Raw genomic sequence first — 27,397 nt, 5'->3', positions numbered from 1 at the left:
TATGTTGACCACCATGTAAGCAGATAAGCAGGGACATGAAGTGTTCAGATTTAGGTTTGGGGCTGAGCTCCCTGGCAGCTGGGTGGAGGAGGAGTAAGGACCACCAGCAGACTGTGATGTTGACAAGCATGTGAGCCCAGGGGCTACGGACGTTCCCTATGAAGCAAAAGCCCTAAGGCTTGAGATAGGGTTCCTCCGTTGTATCTTTCAGGTAGCCAAAGTATAGTGATTCTTCTAGGAAAGAGGTACTGGAAGGACCATTGCATTTTGAGAAATAATGGGTTGGGCTATGACATTTCTTGACATTTTCCCTTTCCAGTCCCTCTGTAGGAGTTGCTCAGATTTACAGAGTTTTGGGCTCGCTCACCCTCGTACATGAGGAGAGGACTTATCCCTCTCCCTTCCCAGCAACTGTCTCCTAAACAGGAGCCAAGTCTGGAGAACAAGTAGGATCCCAGAAGCTGTTGTGGCTAAAGGGAGATTGAATCCAGACACATAAGACACTAGATGATAGGGAAAAGCCACCGTAATATTCTACTTCTGGGGCTGGGCTGGTCCCATTGAGGGATTGGCTTGCCCCTTGGAAAGCTGCTAAAATGAATTAGATGGCATGGTTAGGAAACCGTTTTTGACTGTAAAATCAAAGAGTGACTCATCCAGCCCCAGAATGTCAGGGCTAGAAGATTCTTTAGGCATCATCTAGTTCAGCCCACTCATTTTCAGGTGAAGGAACTGAACCACGCCTTCTTCCTATTTAATACCTAGGATACTGGATGGTTCCTGCATATGGTAGGTACCTGACAGATATTGTTAAAAGAATAAAATTTGAGGTCCAATGGGGCAAAAGATTTTCTCACAACCACACATCAAATCTTCAAGGGAACTTTAAATGATTGATGAAATGAAGATTAGTGCAGGTAGTAAGTTGATTCTGTTGATTCTGGGCTGCTTAGAATTAAAGTGTATCCCCCATCAGCACAGAAGCCACTTAGGCCCAAACAAGGCTCTCATGGGCAATGGGGAAGAATTTCACTCATCGTCATATTCTGGAAGCTCTGGGAAAGATAGGAAAGATCGGAGAACATAGATTGGTTGTAACCTCCGCCTTTGGCTTAGTCAAGCCAGGGACTCATTCAACTGTTCCTAAGTCGGTGCATTTTCCTTCTTTCCTTGGCCTCCTAGAGAATTGGGATCAGCATGTGACCTTTGCCTGGAAGGGAGAATCCTGGTGCAATATGCCTTCAACGCCTCCTCCCCGATGCCCTGTGGCCCATCAGGACACTGGAGTCCTCGGGAAGCAGAAGGTAAGCCAGCCTGGAAGCTCTTTTGCTGGTTGGGTACGCAAAGAACACTTTCGAGGTAGTTGGAGTTTTATGATTTTAACGGTCTTTTTCATGTGCTGTCTCATTTGATCTGAAGATCGCCCTACAAGGCCAGTAATTTTTTTTTTGTCTTTTTTTTTTTGCTCAGCTTTATTGAGGTATAATTGACATATAACACTGTGTAAGTTTAAGGAGTACAATGTGATGGCTTGATACATGTATGTATTTCAAAATCACCACAGTAAGGTTAGTTAACACATCTGTCACCTCACACTTCTGTTTTTTTTTTTCTTGGTGAGAACATTTAAGATTTCCTCTCTAAGCAATTTTCAATACAGTATTGTTAACTACAGTCACCATGCTGTATATTAGAACTCCAGAATTTGTTCATTGTATAACTAGGAGTTTGTACCCTTTCCCCTACATCAAGGCCAGTATTCATGCATTTGTTCAACACGAGTCTTTTGAGCACCTGCACTGTCCTAAGCATGTCATGCCTCTTTACATATGAAGAAACAAATTCCCTGAGGTATTCAGTAAGTGCCCAAGGCCACACACCTGATAAGAAACAGTATGTGTATGTTTATATATGCCTCAGACCCTGACAGCCTGGGAGGGCATAAATAAACAAGGTCACATTAGAATCAATACACATCACTAGCCTTTGATTCTCCTACAGTTACTTCTGGGGTACCCAGGGGCTTCTGTGTCACATGTGTCACAACTCTTCCTCTCGGTTTCCTTCCATGAAACCGCCTTTTCAGGATCCATTTATCCGCAAGGCGCTAGAAGGAAGCACCTCATGACTGCCACGGTTGTGGCTCCACCCATGACCAGACCTTCCCCGCACAGGGACGTCTCCCAGGCCTCCCCAGGAGCCAACAATCTCTGTGCCACCTTACAGTACAGCTCACTGCCCCTCCGTCTTCTAGAGAAATTAAGAAACTGCCTTTCACCCAATGCTTTGTTGCACTGTCGCTTGGCCCTGAAGGAAGAGAGCTTGCCACTTAGAGAATCTCATGGAAAATTGCCTATTCCGTTTCCTCCTTCAGTGTCTCTTTCTTGGGGGCACAGGTCTAGCCCCTGAAGCCGGGCTGGCGGAGATCCCGCATTCTCCTCTCAGTCCTCCGTCTCGCCCTCCGTTGCCTTCAGAGACTTCCACGTAGAAGCCCCCTCTCTGTCCTTCATTCTGCTCTGCAGTTCGGCTCCTGGCAGCTGTCTTTGGGTGGGGACCCCAGTCCACCAGAGGGAGCAGAATCTGTCTCTTCACTGAGGTTCAGTGAGAACTCCCCCGTCTCCCTTTATATTTTTAGAAAGAAGCTTGAAAAAGAACAAGCCAGAGATAGAATAAAGCAAGGGAGAGGGATCAGAGAGGAAAGTGAGGGAGAAAAGTGACAGCGCTGTGCTCTGTTATCTTCTAAAATAGCTTAAAATAAAAATGAGAGTCGAACTGGGGAACTCTAATAAAATTCATCCGGAATGTAAAGCCAGAGGGGTGCCTGGGAGAAACCCTTAGCTCAGCCTCACAGATCCACAGGCTGTCAGACTCGGAAGGGACGCCTGGGGTCATCCAGCCCCAGGCCCCACCCCGGGCAGGAATCCCCTTTGTGCCCTCCTCACTGAGGCTCTCCCGGCACCAGCTCGTGTATTTCCTTGGCCTTCCCGTTCTAGCTCCATCTGTTAGAAAGTTCTTCCCGAAATCTGCAGTGGTAACTTTTTCACCCAAACCGAACCCACGTTGGGTTCCCACAGGAGAAGGTATGGGTCTCTTGCCTGCAAGGAGTGAAGCCATCTCATCTCTGCCCACCGTAGGGACGGTCCTGGGCACACGGACTGGGCAGAGCTGACTGTCTAATAGGGGAGTCAGGTGAGTAGGCGGGCGATCACCATCGGGCGTGATGAGGCTTGTGCCGCGTAGGGGGCCTCACTCCGAATGGAGACTCACGCCACCCGGGAAGTGTTAACGCACCAGTGAACAAGGTACATTCAAGAATGTGAGAGAAGTTGGATACGTTTAGAGCACTGGTTTTCTCAGTGTGATCTGGAGGCTTCTGGGGTTCCTAAGACTTTGTAGTGTGTCCTCAAAGTCCAGAGGTATTTTCATAATAATGCTATGCCGCTGTTGACCTTTTTCACGCTCATTCTTTCCTGCGTGTACAGTGGAGCTTCCCAGCAGCTGCATGGCATGCGATGTTTTACTGCTCTGCTAGCTAATGGGACGCATACTTAGGTGTTCCTGTGTTTTAAAGTTTCTCAGTTTTAATCCACAATGTGGTAACGACTAATAGATATAATGTACACAAACAAAAGCTCTTCAATAATGGGGTAAGAACTTAAGTGGGTCTGGAGTATGAAAAGGGAGGTGTGGGTGAGGGAGAGGTTGGACTGCGGTGATATGTGTAATGTCCGGATGAGGATGGGTTTGGATTATTCTGAGGGCAGTGAGGAGATGCCACGTGCCTTGGCAGGTGCCTGGAGTATGGTGAGGTGTGCCTCTTAGAAAGATCGTCTGGGCTGCTCTGTGGCAAAAAGATCGGGGGAGGAGTGGATGGGGGGAAGGGCGCATCCAGGTGGCCGTTTCAGGAATCCAGCAGACGGATGGCGGTGGCCTGGATGAGGTCAATGGTGGTGATACTGGAGAAGAATCAATGGAATTGAGAGAGATTTGGGAGGAAGCAGTAACAAGACTCTACCCTGAGACGTTTCTGGCTAAAATCATCTTGGTTTGTTCTACCACTTGAATGAAAGAAATAATTTCCTGGTATCTCCCCACACCTCCATCCAACCAAACTGTCAGTTGGTTAGGTCTGTTCCTGGTTCATCCCTGACCCTCTTCAAGCATGATATGCAGAGTGGGGTCCCCCTGAAGTGCTGAGCGCCCCCTGTACCCTGAGCTGACTGAGGCCTCCAAGGAAACCCAGCAGCCCCCGGTTTTCCTTCAGGATATGCAAATTTAGTACAGGCAGGCCAGGAAAAGGCTCTGTTCTCTTTTTAGAGCATCCTATTACAGACTCTGTGATCCATTTGGCTCAGACCCTTTTAATATTCTTAAAGAAATAAACTTTTCCATGAGCCAAACTCTGCAATTTATTTCTCAACTCATTTTCATCCTATTTATCTTTGCGTGTTTAAGTTTTTGGACTTCCCAAACTAACATAAAACTCCCCAGTCTGTGAGCGATGCCAGAGTATCTTTGGGGCTGGGGAAGGAGCATGGGTGTGGGGGGGATGACGGGGATGGGATTTTGGTCTGAGTCTGGCCATCAGTGTGCTCTGTGCCCTTGAGTGAGTCACTTTGCTTCTCTGAAGATAGCATCTTATCCGTAGAACAAACGTCCTTTCCAGCTGTGATATTTTAACTCCATATTAACATGATAGAAAATTCTTCATTTAACAGATATTTACTGCACATTCACTATGTTCCATTAACTCCATTTCATGAACTTCAGGTAAATATAATCACAGAGATTCTTGCCTTTGGCCACAGAACATGGTTGTACCAAGAAGAAACCTATTTTCCCTTCTCTTGAGCAAAAACTATATTTCATAGATGAATATTTTCTGAGGTATTCAATACCATGATATGCTTGTAGCTCAGGAATTAGATAGCTAGATCTGATCGACTCAAATTTCAGTGAAGATCACTTATGCAAGCCTATAATACATTGCAACTCCTGGGTTTTCCATGAGAGATTAACACATGGCACTGGCTGTTTTCATTCTTACTTGTATGAATATTTTCCCCATTTTTCTGCCCAGAATATTTCAGGTGTGCTAAAGTATTCATCTAGAAAAAGCCTGGCACCAAGTTGTTATATTTGTGTCAACAGCTGCAGTGTATATACACAACGATATGTAATAGATGTCTGTATAGATCATGATAAATGTAAATTTAAATCAGCATAAGTATGTATAACTATATTTCACATACATATATGGCCTCATCTCTTAGTGGATAGCTTATATAAACATGTAACTTTTCATTTTGTCAGCATATATACAAAAAGATGTGTATTGGTAATGAAGTAACAGTTCCTTTGTACTTTTCTTCCTTCCCCCTTCCTTTCTTCCCTCATCCCTTCCTTTCCTTTCCTTTCCTTTCCTTTCCTTTCCTTTCCTTTCCTTTCCTTTCCTTTCCTTTCCTTTCCTTTCCTTTCCTTTCCTTCCCTTCCCTTCCCTTCCCTTCCCTTCCCTTCCCTTCCCTTTCCTTCCCTTCCCTTCCCTTTCCTTTCCTTCCCTTTCCTTTTCTCAACCCTTCTCCCAGATTTATCACCACACATCCAATTAGTTTCCCAGCTGTATCCATTTTTCTTCCGTAGGGACACTGATTTGTCCTCATCTCTGATGTTTCCTTTGTACAAGCAGCAGTTGTGTATTATCTGAATTAGTACAGCAGTTTCTTAACTGTTTTCACTGGAGTAGAAGCTCCATGAGGGCAGAGACCATGGCTGCAAAACCTGTTTTTCCAGGGACTATAGCCTAACACTGGACACAGACCAGACAGTCAACAATTATTCCCTGGATGGATGGATGGATGGATGGAGAGTACCTGTGACTCTAAACATTGGTTTTTCTGAAAGACAACTTTCATTTGCTTGCTTCAAATTCTTCAGTAGCTCCCCAGCTCTCTCAGCATAAAGTTCAGTTTCCTTAAAGTGATGTACAAGACCCTTCATAATCTGGGTTCGGCTTAGCATGCCAGCCTTACCACCACTTACTGCTTTCCCGTTGCACTCAAAACCACAGTCATCTTATTTCACATTCTCTCTCAACTGTTCCCTTTGTTTGGAATACCTCCTTTTCCCAAGCTTTCCCTTGTTAATTCTTCCTTATGTTTCAAAACAGAGCTAATGTACTTGTGAATATGTTCCTCTATTAAATATCTCATCCCATTTGAGTATTATAGCACCCCTGTCGGGTAGGCATCATTAGAGTAGGTGATACTGTGAGAAACTGTACAGTTGATATTTTAACCCGTCTTTCATTCCTTCAAAGCTTGGCATGATCCCTGGACCAACAGTATCACATAGTATCCTACTCCCCACCAAGGAATTACTTAACCATCTCAGGCTCTGTTTCCTCTTCCGTAAAATGAGTTTCATAAGACCAACGTCATAGACTTATGGCCAGGATGAAAAGAGCTGAGGCATGTAACGTGCCTGGCACAGTGCCCAGCACACAGTGAATGGTCAGTGCGTGAAGCCTGGTATTATTAAAGGGATTGCTGCTTTTTTGATGGCTTGGACTCAGTGCCCCTTGAGGCTCTTTTGTACATCTAAAAGTTGGTCTCTGATAACCAGACAAGCACACACTTTGCAAATATTTCTAGTCCTGTTTACTTACTTGAGCATAATGACCAAGCTCACTTTCTTGTCCTTTGGAAAGCATTTGGTCCCTCTGTTGATTAACAGTAAACCAGGGATGAAAGCATGAGCCAAACAGATTTGTCATCTTTGCTCTCCTGGGGCTCCCCACCACCGACAGGCATTTTCTCCGAGGAAGGGAGGAAGGTTGCCCCATTCCTTGCCAGTTCCAGGAGAGCCCACGGTGGAGGGCGGGGGCATGTTCACCTGGCACCCGCCATGGCACAGCAGGCTCTAATACTCCATGGAGCCTTCACTTTCTTTTTTAGCTCCATATTTGAACAAGATAGAAGATTCTTCACTTAACAAATATTTATTGAATGTCCACTATGTTCACTATTTATGTGCCAGGCACTGTGTTAAAGACTGAATATGGTATTGAGTGAAACAGAGCTACAAAACAGAGACGAAAATGACAACTATCTTACAGGATTTTGGTAAGAATCAGATAAATAAATTAATGGCTAGGGAATGTGCTCTGTATGTATTAAAACGCTGCCCTCAGTAAAGCTTTTTGAATGAATAAGTGATATATGAGTACCAACAACCCACAGAGTCAAAAGAATCAGAAACTCTTTGGGTTGGAGAATCGATAAGAAGAAAGGCTTCAGCCTAGGTAGGGAGTCTTGTTTGTGCCTTTGACTTAAACAACCGGTCTCTTCTATCCAGCATTTGCTGCAAGTAATAAATGAACCTGACCAAGGAGAGGTGGAGGGAATCTTGTAGTTACATCCATCTCTTCTTGTTCTGATGTGTTATATCTAAAAAGTCTTTTGAATTTTCCTTGTTCTCCGCCCCCCAGCCCCCTTGCTCCCATCTCTTTTTCTCTTCTCTTTTCCATCTCCACTGGACATCTTCTCTCTTCTCCCTTGGCTGGGCAGAGGCAAGGAGATTGGAGGCATTTACAGCTTTCACTGGAATGGCTTTTCCACCCAAAATGGCTTTCTAGCTTTCATACTGTGGTGATTCCTATTATGCTGTAACATTATCAAAACCTTTTCGGACAAAGATTGATTTTTTTCCCTTTTGCTTTAGAAATGTCCAGCATCTCCACCCCCCATCAACCACTGATGCTAAAGAATGTGGCTGATAGGACAACCTGAGATCCTTCATCCTTCCCTCACCAGCTGATGTGTATCTCTTGCTAGACACCCTTAAATAAATTAGAGGCAATCACTGCATTGAGTCCTGATTACTTTTCTCAGCAGTGCAAAGGAGAGCTCTCTGAGGGTCTAGGACTAATGATCTCAGCAGAGAAAAATTCAGAAGTCGCTGCAGGCTGAGATCAGTGGGGATGAGGCATCGTCTCCCTGGGGAAAGAGTAGAAGAATCTCTCCTTCCTTCTCCCCCCTCCTAACCATCCCTCCCCTTCCTGAGTCAGACTGGACAGAGCTCAGAGAAGCTCAGTGGTATGGAATGACCTCATGTGGAGAAGGGGAGGAAAAGAGATAAGATGGCTCCAGGGCTGTCTTCCAGCTCTGTCATTCATGGTTCTAGACAGTTTCCTCCCAGAATACTCAGCCCAAGGGGCAGAAGCTATCGTTACTTACCTCCTCTTCACTGGAGGTTTCTGGCCCTTCTGTCATTCCAAGCAGGTTGTACCAAAGGCAGTGCCACAGGGATGCTAGTTTATTTTAGTGGCTCTTGCATTCAGTCTGGAGAACAACGAGGAACTTCAGGACGAGACAAAACTAGGCTCTAATGCCGACTGTTACACTTCAAGCTGTGAGACTCTGGTTAGTTCACTCCACATTTCTGAGCCTTAGTTGCCTCGTCTCAGAAATGAGTCCTTGCAAGAATTAAACAGGTTCAGAGGACATAGTGAATGTTTAGCCAATGTGCGTTCCTTCTTTCTTTCCATCTGAGGCAGAAAAGCCTATAAGTAATAAATGAGGTGGGACACTTTGGGCACCAACACAATCATAAGACACTTATTTGAATGTAGTTTTGACCAGATGTCTGGCGATTCGTCCAGATCTGTATCGCAGGTGTGGGGATGAGCTGGGTGCTGTGCACACAGCAGATTCACCAAGACACTGAGACTCTTCCCTCTCTTTTTACCCTCTCTGTGAGCTCTAGCCAGGCCAGTGTCACCTGAGGTCTGCAGGACACTCTGAGGACTTCCCAGAACTCATCCCCTCATCTCTTGTCCACAGGTCATCCAGATGTTGAACAACCCTGTAAGTCCAGTGTCCGCACCTGGAGCCCAAATTCAGCTGTCAACCCACACACAGTCCCTCCAGCCTGCCCTGAGCCACAAGGCTGCTACCTTGAACTGGAATTCCACTACCCCTTGGTCCCTGAGTCTTTGACCATCTGGGTGACCTTTGTCTCCACTGACTGGGACTCCAGTGGGGCTGTCAATGACATCAAACTGTTGACTGTCAGTGGGAAGAACATCTCCCTGGGCCCTCAGAACGTCTTCTGTGATGTCCCACTGACCATCAAACTCCGGGATGTGAGCGAGAAGGTGTATGGCATCCAGATCTACACGTTGGATGAGCACTTGGAGATAGATGCGGCCATGTTGACCTCTGTTGCAGACAGCCCACTCTGCCTGGAGTGTAAGCCCTTGCAGTACAAGGTGGTCCGGGATCCTCCTCTCCAGGTGGACGTGGCCTCCACCCTACACTTCAGTAGAAGATTCACAGACATGTAAGTGCGCTCTCTGGATCAAGTGGGTGGGCTGTAGAGGGATGTAAGGAGGGTCGGAGAGGCCTGCACTGGAAGGAGGTTCATCACAGCCAGACTCACTTCTAGGGATTTGTAACCTGCTGTTGGGTGTAGAATTGTCTTAACAAGGCAGAGTTGATATGGTGGGAAGAACAATGGACAAAGAACCAGGAGTCCTGAGTCTTGGTGACAGCCCTAACATGTAACTCTAAGCCTCTCTGACCTCTCTGCAGCTTAGTTTTCCCAACAGTAAAAGGAAGGAGGCTGGATGAGAGTAGCAATGAGAAAGTCATGTATTACTAATGAAAGTACAAGAACCAAAGTTTGCTGATGATTTCCCTCTTATATTAAATTGAAGAGTATTCATGCATTGTGATTGCTTTTCCAGCGGGTGAGAAGGGGGTGAAGTTATAGCAGGTTGGCTGGGAATTGGGCGTGTTCCTGGCTATTTGCATGAGAATATTGCTGGAAGGTGAACGTAACCAGTAGCAGTCCTTGTTTTCCGGTGTGGAAGAGCGGCTCATGCCCATTGGATCCTTAGGAGCCTTGGCAGCTCTAGGTCTCCATGATTCTTTGGGGATACTCATTGCTTTGATGTGAGATACTGTTTGTCCTTAATATTCCTTTCTCAGCCCACCTCTCTATCACCTCTTCCTCAAATATCGTAAGGATTTATGTTTTATGAGAGGGGCTGCCTTACTTTGAAGTCCTTAGTGCTTTTTCTATATGCCAGACAACGGGCTAAGGTCTTTGCATCTTTTACTTATTTCATCCTCCCCACAACCACAGCCCTAGTCTCCTTCTCATTTTACAAAGAAGGAAACTGTAGCTTAGAGATATGAAGTCACTTGTCCAAGATCACATACTTAGGAAGTGGTGAGATCAGGATTGGAATTCATCCTGACTCCTAAGCCAGTGCACTTAACCGCTGTTCAATTAAAAACGTGATTCCAATTTCTGCTTTAATCTAACAAATGAGGGAGCCTTAGCTACACAGAGTTTGGGTACCAAGAGTCTATGAAGTCAACCACCAAACATTGGTTGAACCGCTTCTATGTACAAGTGACATGGGTGGGGGGAACACTTTGAGTATTGAAAAGAACAATAGCTCAAGAGTCAGACACCTTGTGTCTAGCGCCAGCCAGCCCACTTACTAATGTTAGATAAATCAGTCAATCTCTTTGAGCTTTGATTTCCTCTTCTGTGTGATGAAAATGGTGAAGTCAATGGTTTCTCTGGGCCTTTTGTGGCACTTTCTTTGGTTCTAAGATGATACAAGACGCAATCTCTGCTCTGTCTACTTGAAAATATTTGCTAAGCCAAATATTATTAATAGAAACCAAGTTCTGGAGGAAACTTTTAATCTTTTTAAAAGACAGAACCACTTTCAAACACTTTACCAGCACTTCCTTTTACAATGCTGGCAATTAACGTGCACATCGCAAGCAAACCCTTACCCATTCATGGACTCAGAGATGAAGAACAGCTGTTTCAGAACTCAGAGGGAGCACTTGGTTTGTGTTTGAGAATGTGCTTAAAAGATCGTCTTGCCTGGAAAATATTCTATGACCCTGTCTCTTTCATCTCCTCACTTGTCTAGAACGGTAAAGTTCTATAAATATGCATTCACTTAACATTTCTGTATAAAACAATGAGGTGAAGAAATAATAGATGTCTTAAAACCTCAGCTTAAACACAGCTTTTTTTTTTTTAGCCTTGAGTTGTGAGCCTGTGAGAGCTGACACAGGTTGATAAGTGTGGAATTGTGGAAATTAAACTGAAGGAGGAAAAGCACCCTGAATTCTGTTCTCAGCTAAGTCGCTGACTTGCTGTGCATTCTTAGGCTAGTCACTTACTCTTTCCCGTGCTCAGAGGCCTTAAATCTATAAGGAGGAAGTTGTACTAGACTAGTGGTTCTCAAAGTCAGTTGCATGTTACAAAAATTGGGGGCACTTTAAAATCACCTCCAGCTCACTTGCATCCCTGCCTGCTTCCTCCTCCTGGCCCTGCCCCAGGTATTGATCTAATTGGTAAGGAAGATAAGGCCTAACCATTAGGACTTTAAAATCTCACTGGATTATTCTAACATGCAGCCAAGTTTAAGAACCACTGCACTAAATCAGGCTCTCACAGTGTAGCCCCAGACTGGCAGCATCTGAGAATTTAGAAAGGCCATGTTCCTAGGTCCCAGCCCAGACAACTGAATCAGAAACTCTGAGTACAGGACCTTTCCAGATGATTCTGATGGTGGTTGAAGTTTAATAGTTACTGCTCTAAATGATCTCTAAGGCCCAGGAACCTCCAAGGTCTCTTTACTCATATGAGTGACTACTCATTCAATTTACAAGTTTGTGCTGAGAACGTTCTGTGTGCCAGAGTCTGTGCTGAGAGCTGTAGATTTCAGGGATGACTCAGCCCTTGCCCCTTTCCTGTAGACACTCACACTTCAGTGCTGAAGACCTTAACCACTTGGTAAAAACGCCAATTCCTATGCCAGTTTGCTTCCAAAACCACCACTATTCAGGTCTACGTTGTGTACCATTTGTTCTTTCATTCTCAACAAATGTTTCTTTGGTCCCCACTGTGTTGCAGGCACAAGGTCTAGACTGAGGCCTTCATTGACCTTCCTCTTTGTCTTTCTTGAGTCCCAAGGAATTTATTGGAGACCTGGGCTGGGCCAGGCTCCACTTCCTGACTTGAAAGTTCTGTGAGACTCTGAAAAAATAAAACATCATTCCAAGTCAACCTATCATTTCAGCTCCTTTATCTCTTGGTAATTCGAGTTCTAAACTCCAACACAAATACCTCTTTGTGTGTGTGTGTGTGTGTGTGTGTGTGTGTGTGTGTGTGTGTATTTTACTGCTCTCACATTTTTTCCATATCAAATAAATTGGCTCTTAGACAAGTTCTATATAAAGACTGTTTTGGAGAAAAAGAGGAGAGAGAAAAAAAATGCTTTCTTTTTCTTCCCTGGCTCAACCCATTACATGATTCCCTTTGACCTTTGTCTTCATTTTTTCTCTCAACAAAAATATTTATTCTTTCTGTTATCTATACTGGAGATAGTTTCCCAAGGTATGACATTGATGAAGGGAGAGGCTTCTGTGCTTACCCAATGGATGCTTCTCGTAGACTGATTGCTTTTGGCCGGTACAAGGGAAAAATGGGGACTGTCTTCCTTAAGTGGAAGCCTCTGCATTGAGTGAGGACTGACACTGACAGAGGAAAACGGAACCAGTGCTGACTCTGCTTCTAACTCACTATGTGACATGAAGACACATTGCATCACCTTTTGGGGCTTTATTTTTTCTGTCTGTAAAATGACGGGACAACATATGAAGCTTTTCTCTGTGGATAGGAGTTGTTCTTAGGTGACTTTTTTTTTGTTTTTGGTAGTAAAAGGGACTCAGCAGAGATTGTTTATCTCTGAATCAGTACCCAGCGTGGACCTCACCGGTTCTGGATGGCCTAGTGAAAGGTGTAGTTTGTGAATAATGATGATAACGATAGTAATAACAATACCAATAACCATTTACTGAACATTGACTCTGTTTTAAGTGCCTGACACATATTTCTGAGGCAGGTGAAGCTCAGAGAAAAAGCTGAAGCTCAGAAGAGTGACTTATCCAACCTAATACAGCTGGTAGTGGCAGAGCCAGGTTTAAAACCCAGGTCTAATTCCAAATTCCACCTTCTCAACCACAGTACCATACCACCTCCTGCTGTAATAATGCAAAGGCAGAATTTTAGAGCTCAGACATGCATCCAAGCTGGCTACAGTTCAAGATACAGGAGGTAGAAGGCAGGATTACAACTCACAGGCCACCAACCCACAATCCGTTCCTGAGACCCACTCTTGAAAGTCCGGCAACATGAGGTACATGGCCAGGTCTTTTTGTGTCTGGCTGGGAAGAAGGAGCAGGGATACTTCTGTTTCTAAACTTGACTGCCAAGTGCTTCTGCACTGGGCACCATGCTACTTGGGTCTGTATAGAATCTCCAGATTTCTCTAAGAAGTAAAGACTCTGGATAAAACTAAGCCCTTTTTTTTGGCTTAGAGGAAATGAGATATAAAGCAAACCAGGAACAGTGAATAGCAGCTCACTTTCAATATTCATCTATTCATCTGTTCGTCTATCCATTGTTGATTCATTCAGCAAATATTTACTGGATGTCTATTACACACTATGCACCATGTTAGGAAATGATGATACAGTGGTGCCAGGACAGGCATGGAGTCTGCCCACATGGTGTGCCCACTCTTTGGGAAGAGAGGGGGTTAGGAAAGCAGTAGCACTGCAGTATAGTAAATGCCCTAATGGAGAAAACAGAAACAGAAAGTCAGTGGTTTCTAACCCAAACTTGGAAGAATTGAGCTGCAGTTAAGGAATATGAACTCCTTGAGGACTGGATTTTTGCTGGTTTATCTGCTGGTGCAGTCCCAGTGCCTAGAACAATTCCAGGCACAAAGTAGGCACTCAGTAAATATTTTTGAATATTTGAATAAATATGCTCTTTGAATAAAGAATGGGAAGGAGTTTAGCAGTTAAAGAGAAATGGAGAAGCGGTAATTTACTAAGTACCTACTATGTGTCAAATGCTTAACTAAGGGCTTTATTTAAGTAATCTCATTTGACTTAATCTGTACAACGACTCTGCAGCGTAGGTGGTCCTATCACCAAATTACAGATAAGAACCTGAAACTCAGAGATTACCCAGCTATCAAGCTGTGTAACTATAACTGGGGTTTACACATAGATCCATCAACTCCAAAGCTAGTGCTCTTATTCATTCTCTAGTTGAACAACTATGTTTGTATTGCCTACTTTGTTTATGCCTCTCTGTTCTTAGAATCGTTGATTTAGAGCTAGACATATTCTTAGAAGTCATCTCTCCCAACGAGCTTCTTTGTGTGTCCCAATTAATTAATCTGTTGATTCTTCTTTCACATTCAGACCTATTAAGCTGCCAACATAATCTCTATTTCACCTCACCTCCTCAGTATTCTCAGTATAAGTCTTGGGGTAAATGAATAAACATAAAGGAAGGACATATTCATATGATCAGGGTGGAAATTGTCACGAATATGAGTCCACATTTTACAAATCAAATCTCAAATCTCTTCCTCTGGATTCCACATACTCAGAACCCCCATCAATCAGCCGAAAAACTTTCTAGTTCACTCATCAGTTCATTTTCTCAGTGAATATTTGTTGATTTCCACCATGAACCCAAGTACTTTCAAGGCACTAACGATGCAGTAGTGAACAGAGCAGAGAAGATCCTTGCTCTCATTGATCCCTGTGATGTAGTTGGAAGAGACAAACCAGAAACACTACATAATATCTCAATTGGGTAGGATTTAGTAATTTTCGATAGGTGGTCAGGAAAGGCCTCTGTGATGAGGTGACATTTGAACAGAGACTGGAAGAGTCTCCTAGTGACTCATAATAAAGGCTGGGTGACCTGCCATCATTGAGATCCCAGCCTATTTGGAACATAGGTGTCTTATAACGTGATCCTTGGTCCTTGATCACCGTTTGGCTTATCTTAGATTTAACTGTGCCTGCGTTTTTTTTTCTCTCACCTGCTTCAGATTCTTAAATACAAAATTTAGCATGCTCATTCGTAACAGAGTCAAGGGTCCATGAATGCTTGTCAGGTAAATGAGTGAAGAGTGAGTCAGCAGTAGAACCTCTCAGAAAAAGGGTCTCTTGCTTCCACGTCTTAGCCATAGTATTGACACGTGATGCCATAGTAAGCCTCAGAGGGTTGGGAAAGGTTAGACCAAATCGGGGTCAACTGAAGCACAGGTGGCTCCTTCGTGCTGTTTCTATGGCTCTCAAGGTGAGTCAACATTTTATTTTTTGTCTCAGCCCCATTTCTTTTCCTGGCTCTTTCTGTATGTCACCTAGTCATGCATTCTTTGTTCTTGTATGTATTCATTTTTTCATTCATTCATCAACCAAATAGTGAAAATCTAATTTAATCATATTCAGTGATACTTTCTTTATTTCACAGATATTTACTAGGTGTCTGTTCTGTGCCATGCTCTATGCTGGAACTAGAGATCCCTAGTCTCATGAGCACACAGTTTAAAGGGGGAAACGGGCAAAGAAATCAGGTGATTATACTGCAGCATGAAAAGTGTATGGTGTGAGGATCATAAGAAGGGTATATAAAACACAAGAAGGGTATCTAACCCAGCTTGAGATGGTTTAGGAAGGTTTCTTGGAAGAAGTCATGTCTAAGCTGAGACCTGAAGGATGAATAAAAGTTGATCGTTGAAGAAGTTTGCCATAGGATGGATGGTTGAAACCAAGTGGATGCTTAGCAAAAATTGATAAATGAATGAATGTATAAACAAAAGAATGAATGAACCAACCTACTCTACTTCATGTCAGAAGAGCACGTTCAGTCTCAGATCAAATGTAGAAATGTAGTAATCTGAGCTATCTTTCCACTTTAGTCCTTAAATCTACTTCATTCCTTTTAACTGCTACATAACATTCCACAGTAGGAATGTGCAACAGGTTATTTAGGTGTATCCATGGTCATGACTACTCAACAAAATGGAAGTGCTTTGTCTTTGCCCATTTGATGGGTTAAACATGACTTCTCATTGGTGTTCCTGTGACTGAGCATCGTGAATGAGCATCTTTTCAAATACTGACTGGCTATTTACATTCCCTCTTCTGTTACTTGTCTATTAATATCTTTAAGTGGTGTCTGGTTGTTAATCTTTTCACACCTCAGTTTTCCCATCTGCTAAATTGGGATTTTAATGTCAGCCCTCCTGCATATCCATCAGTGTTACTGGAATCTAGGGTAAAACGGGTAGTCAAGAGGGAACTAGCATTTATGAAGAAGTTACTCTTAGTAATCATTTATTCATTGATATATTTCTCAAATGTTCCTTGGGTGGGAACCATGCCACATTCTGAAGATACAATGGTTACCAGAAACCAACCCAGTTTGTGACCTCAGTGGAGTGTAAATTTAATCACCATGTTAGCCACCATCACTTATGCAGGTAGCATTTACTACTAGCCGTACTAGCATCCCTACTGCTAATAATTACCATGTAGTAAATACTTCATATATGCTCAGTATTTTTTATAAGCCTACCAGTGAGGTGTAGTTATCAGTATGCTTTATTTTTAGATGGGGAAGGTCAGACTCAAAAAGGTAAAGTCATTCATTTAAGGTCCCACAGTTAATAGATGCTCGAGTCAAGTTTTACATCTCCTTGCCTGACCCCAAAGGTCATGCCTGGCAAACTATAGAGCATAATCATTGCTATGACGGGAAAAGGACAAGGTGGCATCTTTTTTTTTTTTTTAACTAATTAATTTATTTATTTATGACTGTGTTGAGTCTTCGTTTCTGTGCGAGGGCTTTCTCTAGTTGTGGCAAGTGGGGGCCACGCTTCATCGCAGTGCGCGGGCCTCTCACTATCGCGGCCTCTCTTGTTGCAGAGCACAGGCTCCAGACGCGCAGGCTGAGTAGTTGTGGCTCACGGGCCGAGTTGCTCCGCGGCATGTGGGATCTTCCCAGACCAGGGCTCGAACCCGTGTCCCCTGCACTGGCAGGCAGATTCTCAACCACTGCGCCACGAGGGAAGCCCCAAGGTGGCATCTTGATGGATGGAGAAAGTAGATGTTAAAACTAGCTTTTCTCGTTTCCAAGAAGCAACAGAATAAACACACAGAAGAGAACTTTTTTTTTTTTCATTTAGTTTTGAACATTTAAGTAGATGAGGAGGAAGAGGTTTGGCACAGTGTGGGCATGGTCAGACCAGCATGGTTTCCAGGAACCTGTTGTTGAAATGCACGCTCCAGGCTGGCCCCCTTTCTGAGCAGGGCCTTTCCCCACACCTTTCCAGCATGGCCTTGCCTGCGTTCCGATGTCCACCAGGACGGATGAGCAGCGTCAGGATTGATAGCTGTTCCTCCAAGTCCAGAACAAATACTTCCGTTCCGAGCCCAGGCTAGCAGTGTACATAGTCAGCACAACCTTCCTCTGTTTTTGGAAGCCGGGCGTCATCCACCTACAACTCCCCCTCATCAGTCTTAGGCCAAGTACCTCTCAGAACGAAATACAGGTTCCGGGAACATTAGGGTAAACAAAAGGGTTTAGTAAAATCCACAGATCTCTGGGGTCAGCAGTAGCCGTAGAAATGCTGACTGTCTCCAGGTACCTTCACGATTTTGAAAGTGTGAAGGGCCCCTGGTTGATACTAACACTACTGAGGTCACTTATCTAAATTTCTGTGGGTCAGTCTGATGCATTACTGGACCATCATCGTGTCTCGTCTACATTCTAGTGTCTCTTCTACAGATATTAATTAAGACTCACAGAAGTTAAGTGATGGACCCAAGCCTCTGTTGATAAATGTATTCATTCATTTGTTCAGTCTTTTAAGAATAAGTGCCTTCTGCATGTCCGTCTCCATGCTGGCACTGTAATCGTGAATCTTATAACTGGATAGGAGGGCTGGTCTGAATAATAGCCCAAATAAACATATAATTACAACCTGAAGATTTATTATTATGGGAGGTTATAATAGAGCATAATGCCCCCTCAAATTAAGGGGGGATATACAGAAGACGAGACTGGAGTTGTAAGCAGGGGCCATATTGTGAAGGGAGTTTATGTTATGGAGTTTGGATTCGTTCACTGGGGAGTAGAGGACTAAACCAATCAGATCTGTGTTTCGATGAAATTGCTCTTGGTGCTGTGTAAAGAGAGGATTGAGGAAGAGTGAGAAAGTCCATTTGGAGGTTATTGCTAAAGTGCAAGCCAGAGATTATGGTTATCTATCTGCAGGAGAAGTGGATGAATTGGAGGAATGTTTTAAAAGTAGAACCAACGGGACTTGGAGATGCATTGGATGCAAGGGTTCTGAGAAGGAGCTGTCCAGTGACTCCCAGGTTTCTGGTTTGAGTATCTGGAATGAGGGAAATGTTATTTCCTGAAATGGAGGAATAGATTTTAATTTAGTGTTTTATTAGTGGGTGGGGTAGATCAAGAGCTCCTTTGGAAAACAATGAGTTAGTGAAGTCGGGTTGCAGTGGGTGTCCTGATGTCACCTGCTTCTTTGTTCTTTTGCCTTTCTCCCTGTGGGTAGGTGGGACGGACTGGACTTGGTTATATGGGCACCGATTCCTGATTTTTAAGAAAACAAGTAAATGAATAGGAACGAGAAGGAAAATAACAGCCGTCAGAGTAATTACAGATGTGGGAATAATGGAGGAATTTATCTCACACTGGGCATTGGCAAGAGGAGTGGACAAAATCCATTCAGTCTGTGCTCAGAGATGATGAGAATCCTCAGGACAGAACATAGTGGGTTTATGTTGTATCTGTTAAAGCAGGAACCTCAGACATTACTTAGGAGATGCTGAATTTGGGACCAGGAGATCTGATTCCCAGGCCAGCACACAGCTGTCTTGCTGCATGACCCTGAGCAGATTCCTTCAATGCTTTGAACCTCAGCTCCTATCCCTGGAAAAAAATGGGTGAAGATTCCTATCCATACAGTCTCACAGAGGGTGTCCTGAAAAACTAATGAGCTAATGGACTTGCAAGAACATGATGCGATGTGGGGGAACTATAAAGATTTAAATGTTCATGATTCGTCCTATTGTTTGGTTTTCATTAGGCTTGTTCTTGGCCAGGCCGGAGAGTAGGTGTGAAAGACAAACACACAGACACACACAGACACACTCATGAAACAGTTTCCCGTTCAACTCTACGCAGAGTTCAGTGCTGGATTAGAAGAAAGAAAAGACCATTGCACTTTAATCTCTGTAGCTGAGCTAAAGAAAAAGAGAGAAAACCCATCAAAGTGCTGGCCCTGGAATCAGGAGACATGGCTTCAAGGACCGATCTCCTGAGATTTTGCTATATTACTAGCTCATGATTCCCCATCTGTGGGCCCAAGTCCCCCTTCTATAAAATGAAGGCCTAGGTTAATGACTCCGAAAGTCATTTCCAGCTCTGACATTCTATTCAGACCCTCCCGGAGTTCTTACCTGCCCCGAGTATGTCTAATTCAGTAAGAGGAGAGGGACCAGGCTACACGTCCCGTGCGAGCTCAGAGACGGGCCATCTGTAAAGAAAGCCTTCCAGGTGCACTGGGGCCCTCAGAGCTCCTTCTTGACCTACTTTCTCTCTCTCTTAGGGCTTACCGATTGTTTCCATTTGGGACAATTTCAGAATGTACTGGTGTATTTTTCCTGGTCAGCGGCATTTTGACTTGACAGTGAGATACCAGAGATGGGAACTAGGTAACATTTGCCATATTATCTTCAGCTTCTTTGCAAGGACAGGCATGAAGTAGATGGTCAACAAAGGCATGAATGAATGAATGAGTAAACGCTTCGGCAGATCAATAAGTGGTCAGAAATTTGTGGTAATACAGATGATAGCTGGTATATTGGAGGTCTTCCTTTAAACGTCTAAAATGAATTAGTTACCAGAGGGGCAAAAGGATCAAAAAAAATCTTATAGCATGGTCTCTTCTCCTCTTGGGGCCGCAGTCCCCCTAAAGGGAAGGGATGGGGCCAGACAATGTCAATCAGTCTACCATTCACTCCACAGGCATTTCTTTAGCACTGTCTTTGTAATGGGCCCCGTGCTGGGCAGTGGAGAGAGATAAACCGGGCAATGAAGAACAGTCCCAGCCCTCTGGGAGCTTCATCTAATTCATATGAGAAGGGGACACCTAAGTGGTAACAAAAGTGAGAAAGGTACTATGATAAGAGAAGCACAAGAGCTAGGAAATCCTCACTCAGCTAAAAGGTCAGTGACATCCTCCTGGGAAAGGTGGCGTCTACGCTAAGGCCAGACCATTTAGCCAGGGAAGGGAGGGGGGACTGTTTGCTCATGGTGGCTGAGGGGTCAATTTTGAGGAGGAGAGTTTGAGCAAAGAGGCCAGAGGGATTGAGAGGAGGCCGGCAGCGTTGGTTCTAGAGTGCCGTGCTAGAGGGTCTGGACTTCATCCTGAGGGTGGTGAGGACCTGTTAGGGGTAAGAGAGAATCCTGATCGGGTTTGGTTTCAGGACAGCTCTTTGGCTGTGTGGCTGTCTGGGCAGATGTAGGGATAGAGGCACAGACTGTAAATGATGAGGGAGGTAAGACAATGTTGCCAACACTGAAGTAGAAGATGGCCCTGGTCTAGGGTAGTCAAGGCGGGAATGGAGAGAACTGGATGGGGCTGAGCAGTACTGATGGGATGGATGTACCCCGTGACTGGTCAGAGGGAGGAGGCAAGTGAGTGGGTCCTAGAAGTGCCTGTGTTGCTGGCGTCACTGAAAGGCGTACTGTGGAGATAGAGGGATGTTTGGTTTGGGATGAGAGGGGAGGAGTTCAAAGCTGTCTTCCCATTATCAGCCTGTGAATTGGTGGGGGCAGACAGCTACAGTTTGCTTTGAGCCATAACATTTGTGTGTACAGATTCAGGAGCAGGTGCGGTGAGCTTGTGCATGTGCACGTGTGTGTGTGTGTGTGCATGCATGACTCTGTGTGTGTGTGTGTGTGTGTGTGTGTGTTTTGGGGGGTGGGCACACAAGACCTGTGAGACCACCTGTTTTCATCATCCATCGATTCTCAAAGTGTTGTCCAGTGTTCTCAAAGGTCCCCTGTTGGGGTCGTGGGGTTAATCTTCCGCCACACTAATACCTATAACGTTACAAGGCATGGGCTTTGTTTTCCACCCAGGATTAATCATTCACTCATGGGCTTTAATACAAGCCAGACACCACCTCACTGTGCCTCATGCAGAGCAATGCCAGTGCCCCCTTCCATTTTAATGCTGCTTTCGCGTTCTTGTTGTCAGAGTGGGAAGTAGGTTTTTTTTGCCTCCGCTTCAATATCCTATAAACTGAAAAGTTTGAATTCTTCCATCCAAGGATGCTAGTCACAAAATGCCAGGAAAGCTGGACTCTGCCATTAATTTTCTGCGTGACTTGGGGCAACTTATTCCCTCCTTCCCTGGGCTCTAGCATCCATCCCACAATGAGCAACCAATATCCAAAGCGTGATTTCTACATCCGTGCGCTTCCTTCTTGAGCTAAGCTCCTTGTATACGAACTCAGTCCCCAGAAGTTTTCAGCGGAGAGAATTCTGAGGTGCTCACGCCTCCTCCTGCCTAGGAATTAGACTCAAAACCTCTCAGACCTGGAAGGAACACTGAAGCACTGACACGCTACAAATGAGAGAATTGAGCCCAGAGAGGGGAGGCCATTTCCTCAGTCACACAGCCCTTTGGTGCCCGAAGAGGGAATTGAACCTAGGGCTCCTGATTCCCAATCCAGGTGCGCCTTCCCCCAACATCGCAGAGTGCTGGAGTTTGGCCAGACCTTGGGATTCAGCTTGGAGCTCAGCTCTCTCTGATCATGAAGAAGTCTCCGTTGGCTGCTCAGAGTGAAATCATAGCGCGCTGACATTAGTAACGTCATGGCAGCTGGTGCTGGTGAGGGGGGTGGTATAGGAAATGAGAGAACGCATTTGGCCAAGCTCCGGGTCCACGTGACCCTCCGAGAGCCCTCATTTCAAAACAAACTCAATCTTTTAAGTTCAAGTTCTCCCCTCTCGTCAGAAACGTGACTTCCTGCTTCTAAGAAGCCAGGCTTACAAAAGGGCTCAGAAGACTTCACGGACATCAAATAGCTCTTACAAAATAGCGTTTTGATGAGTTAAGTGTAAATGAATCAGAAACATAAGGATTACATTTTCCCCAAGCGCACATGGGTTTCAAAATTCGAGGGGAAGTGTAGTTTGCTAACTGCACGCCGACTTTCACCGAATCCAAAGCATTCATGGGGAGGGTGGGGCTAGGGGGGCGAAGAAAGAGATGCCCAGCCCCCAAATGGTTTTAGATGTGATGCCAAATTCGAAAATGCTGTTGGGCTCACCCTCTGCCAGTAATAAAATCGCTGGCCACCCAGAGAGGCCACAGGAAGGAGAAGGGAGGCTGCTTTCCCCACTGGCCCCTGGTCCTCAACAACTGTGTTCAGTTAGTGCCGCTCAATCACCAGCTGTCACTGGGTCCCTCTGTTGACTCCTGGCCCCCGTGTGGCCTCCATTTTCACACTGTGCTGCATGCCTTGTTTACCTCCAACTATATCTGGGGTTTTGGCTCCCAGGGGTCTTGGCGACCGGTCAGTTTGTCACAAGCCCCTGCTCTGCAATCAAGAGACCTGTCCATCACCAGCAGGGGTGTTTGGGGAAGCTGTCACACATCACCTTTGGTTGCGTTCAGGAAAAACAAGAGTCCCTTGTAGTTCTTTTCCTCTCTCCTTTCTTTAATGCTATCCAGGTGTGGCATTTCCCCCAAACTGGTAAATGTCTTCCCTTCAAATCTCAGCCTGACACAAACAACCAGTTAACTCTCAGGGCTGCTGTGACCTTATCCCAGGATTTGAAACTCTGAATCTTTTATAATTTCCACATTGTCCCCCCATTCTTTCTCTTGTATTTTATTTCACTGCACCAAGAAAGTAGAAAATCATTTCAGTTGGTGGTAAAAGATGATTAAAACAAAATAACAAAGGCCTTGGCTGCAAACTGTTAGTTTTATTAAATGTGCTACTGAGTTTTAAATTGGTACCAGGGCAAATCTTTGTACAATTATATCCAAGGCTGCTGGAATTAATCAGTTGCGTGTATACATTTGCTCCTTCCTGAGCCTTATACGGAGTGAGGGCGGCATTGTCAGTCTGAAAAGAATGAGCTGTGTGTTACCTGTGCGAGAGGGGTGGACCCTAGTCCCATCGGGAGGGATACACATGCCCAGTGCATTCTCAGATCCCTGCCTTCTCATTCTTCATTCATTTAATCCAGACCACGGGTTGGAGCTCACAGTGGTCACCAGGAATAATAGTGGATGGATATTGTAAGACCGAAGTCCATTTTCCCAAACAAAGATTCTTTTCTTGGCTATGGAATCTCACCATTCTGAGATTAAGATTTTGTTAAAGCAAAGCTTTAATTTCCACACGAATGGAAAGGGCCGCAGTCTACTGAGTGCCGGTCGGTAGGAGGGTAGGTGGCAGTGGAGGGAACCCAGGCTGTCTGAAGACCTGGGTGCTGGTTCAGTATCTCGACTACTGCTAATACATCTAAGTTCTGACTTCTACAGCTGGAGGTGTGACTTGGGAAATCATTGCATCCAGTCCCCTGCTTTTACAACAGTGGGTTTCCATCACTCAATGACTCAAGCCCTAATATCTCGCCTCGGAACCTTCTGCCATCTACCTTACCCTCTCAACTGACCATTCTAGTAAAACTTTAGCACTTCCTTTGGCTTACCCTGCAGGCCAGTCTTAATGCACTGTTCTTTATCTCAGAAGGTTAACCTGTGTCCTGTTCTGTGCTGTTCCTATTGCTCAGAATAACATGCTTATCATTTATGTCTTGACATTCTCCTCATGTGCACTGTCTCAAACTATTAATTCCTTCAATGGATATTGTTGGAAACCTAGTCTGTGCCAGCGCTGTGCTAGATACAGAGATGTAGCAATGAAAGGCTAATGGTTTTTTTCTGTCCTTAGAGCGCTTAATGTACACCATGGAAGACAGGCATCTGATTACAACAAAGGGTGTGAGTTTTATCATAAAGTATGGGGGGATATGGACACTTGTAGAAGGAATCAACCTAATCTAGGTGTCAGGACTCTCCTTTTCTCATCCTTCTAACCACTATTGGGCTCTCCTCTCTGTTGGTGCTCTTCAAGCTCTGCCTTGAATTACAGTCAAACTGTACTTGGCTTATCCTCTCTTTTGCCCATTGAACTATTTGAGACCAGTGATGGTGGTATCTTCTTCATCTTTGGAATGACTCCTGCCAGAAGCTCCATACATGCTTTTTATTTGAATTGCACAAGGAAAACAAGGTCCAGAGAGGAGAACTAATTCATCGAAAATCACAACCAAAGTTAATGGAATAACCATAGTCATTTTTGCTGACGTGGTCCAGGTGATATCCACAGTGATGTCAAACTGCCTTTCAAGTTGTCCCTTCCCAAGGGCAGAGGATATTCTCTACTTCAAATAATCAACAACAGCCCTCTTCCGATAAAACATAAGACCAAAGTACCTCTCAACCTAGAACAAAAGTAAAGTGTTCTCTTAAGAATTCAGGGTGATACCCAAACAAAATTGGAATTAAGGAGTATATTGTTATCACATGTAGGAAAAAACAGTGTATGTAACCTTAATGTATGAATGTTAAGAAATTCTTTGGAGAAGTCTACACACAGCTTCAGTCATTCAGTGAGGAAGGATATTTTGTTGTAAGTTTTAGTTCTTTTTAATCAAAATAGAATATGACAACGTCTAGCATAGTGCCAAAACTTGGTAGGAACTCAATTTATTCCTGCATCAGTCCATCCCATGGGCAGATATTTGGTCTTTCTACTTTTCCCCCAAACCAGTTATCTATACTGCTACCAAAATGGTCTTCCACAAAACAAATATTATTATGCCCTTTGACTCAAAAGCCATTTCTGTCCTCCTTCTCATGACGTGGCTTCTCCTTACCCCTCCTGTCAAGCCAGTATACCTTCTTGGAGAAGTTCAGACTCCTCCTCAGCCTGTGTATGATATTACTCGTGCTCGCTACAGACCCCTACACTTTTTAGGCTGCGTTAAAGCCATTCATTTTAAAGTCTTTTCTTCCCCAGAAGCCTATGAGCATCCTAAAGGCAGGACTATATTTTACTGATCTCTGAATCCAAGAAACCTAGGAGAAGCTGGGACAACCCAGTGAATGCTATTTGGATGAATGAATGGATGAACAAATGAAATGATACAAATATATTTATCCAGAATTTGAAAAAGTAGTCAAAGCCATGTAAGTAATTAACTAGCATAAAGCTAACTAGCTGGGTCTACTTCTCCTATGCTCCTTTTTTTTTTTTAAATTTTTTATTTATTATTTATTTACTATTTTTTATTTTTGGCTGTGTTGGGTCTTCGTTTCTGTGCGAGGGCTTTCTCCAGTTGCGGCAAGTGGGGGCCACTCTTCATCGCGGCGCGCAGGCCTCTCACTATCGCGGCCTCTCTTGTTGCGGAGCACAGGCTCCAGACGCTCAGGCTCAGTAGTTGTGGTTCACGGGCCCAGTTGCTCCGCGGCATGTGGGATCTTCCCAGACCAGGGCTCGAACCCGTGTCCCCTGCATTGGCAGGCAGATTCTCAACCACTGCGCCACCAGGGAAGCCCTCCTATGCTCCTTTATTCGTGAACACTAGAGATGAAGTGGTATTGACATATTCGTGATCTTATATTCATAGAAAATTGTATGTGTTTGTGTACGATTATACATAAAAAGATACATGAAGGGATGCTGACCAGAATGTTCTTGATAGCTGCCTCAAGGTGATGGAATTTGATATAATTTTACTTTATTTTAATTCTTTTACATAGTGCTTCAATTTGTTAAAGCAAGTATAGGTAATCTTTATGGATAGAAAAAAAAATAAAGCAGTTGGGATACTATACTATCCCTACTCAATTAAAAAAAAAATCGGCTCTCACCTAGCAATATGTTAGTGCTTAAGCTATTTTGCTCTATAATCCTACATAAGAAATAAAATCTACTTTAGTCTGAGTTGCAGCTTCCTAAAAGACTTTAGGACTATAATGGGGAGCTTGCGTTATCTTCAGATAGTTGCAGTGTTCTGTGCTTGATTGGATATTAATGCATTGCTCACTAGCATGTACTTACCCAAGGAGTCATCTCAATATCATGGAAAGGTCAAGAGTTCTAGAGTCAAACAGCATGATTTAAATTCTGCTTTATAATTATTATCTCCCTGACCTTGGGCAGATCACTGAACTACACTGAACCTCAACTGCACAATGCAAATGATTTCTACCTTACAGGTATATTTTAGAAATTGTATGTGGAAATATGGTGGACTAACAAACTAAAAATATTTCCAGTACAAACCTCTATTCCAGATAAAATACAACTGATATAACTAGCATCCTTTAAAATGCATGACTGAGATCAGAGAAGTCGAAAAATGTGTTGCTAAAGGCAAAAAAAAATGGAACCAAGAACTAGACAGGTAAGCCCTGAATCTAGTTTTATTGATGTAGTTTGGATAAGGGAGAGCCATCAGTTTTGGCAACTGAGTGGATTGAATACGCTTGCTTATTCTAGGAGTGGAAATTTGGCCCTGAAACTCTGCAGGGTGGGGACTTATAACTAAGGGCTTCAAAATAAGGTTAGGACCTCCGAAAGTCTACATGCTTAGTGAAAGAGTATACTAGGGAAAACATATCTATGTCTATGTCCTATACCTCAGAAAGATTTGAGGTTTGAGTTTACACTGCTTAGTATGGTCTGGGAATGCCTAAACTGAAAAACTAACTGGAAAAAAAAAAAAGAAGAAGAAGAAGAAGAAATCGTTCTAGACAAGTAATGTTCCAAGGGTACCTAGAAGTTATCCTCTGAGGGAGGATATAGACTTGACCTTGGGGACGCATGATTGTCACAGATTAAAACCCAATGAACATGAGTTGACATGTCAAAATTAAAAACACACAAAAATGCAAAAATATAAGAGTAAGGGTCAGAAATCAACATCAGAGTTTTTATTAAATTTTGATTTTGATAATAAGTATGCATATTTGTATTTTAGTATAACCAAAAAAAGAAATATAATTAGAAAATGTAGTCTGCAAAAATTAGATGGATGGACTAAGAAGGGCTAAAGAGTAGAAATAAAGAAATCCAGTACACCCAAATGAAAGCGAGAAAGGGGGAAAATAAATAAGCAGAGAAAAATAATGATAAATGGAAAGCACAAAGAAGATGGGAGAAATAAATCTAATATACTAATCAGATTAAAGTCGACTATGAAAATGAAGACCCTCAGGTTGGATTTAACTAAGGCTAAGTTCACTGAAAGGTAAAAGGTAAAGGAATGCAAAATATTTGCCAGGCAAATACTAACCAAAATGTTCATTAATATTATTATCAGGCAAAGGAAACATTAAGACAAAAAAAAAATTCTAAGATAAAGA

The 27,397-nt window shown here is 43.8% G+C and overlaps 1 protein-coding gene across 6 annotated transcripts in view; it reads left to right on the top strand.

Annotated features, from left to right (window-relative positions):
* PAPPA (pappalysin 1) overlaps positions 1-27,397 on the top strand; it is a 310,893-nt gene that overhangs the window by 75,499 nt on the left and 207,997 nt on the right. For all 6 annotated transcript variants that reach the window (XM_082470406.1, XM_082470404.1, XM_082470405.1 and 3 more), the window contains exons 6-7: positions 1,183-1,304; positions 8,841-9,339. In XM_082470406.1, coding sequence (XP_082326532.1) covers positions 1,183-1,304; positions 8,841-9,339 — 621 coding nt within the window. The remainder of the gene's footprint in view (positions 1-1,182; positions 1,305-8,840; positions 9,340-27,397) is intronic.

The sequence above is a fragment of the Balaenoptera physalus genome, assembly GCF_965194825.1.
Source record: "Balaenoptera physalus genome assembly, chromosome: 7".
Classification (NCBI taxonomy): domain Eukaryota; kingdom Metazoa; phylum Chordata; class Mammalia; order Artiodactyla; family Balaenopteridae; genus Balaenoptera; species Balaenoptera physalus.
This window is presented reverse-complemented; position numbering and strand designations above follow the sequence as displayed.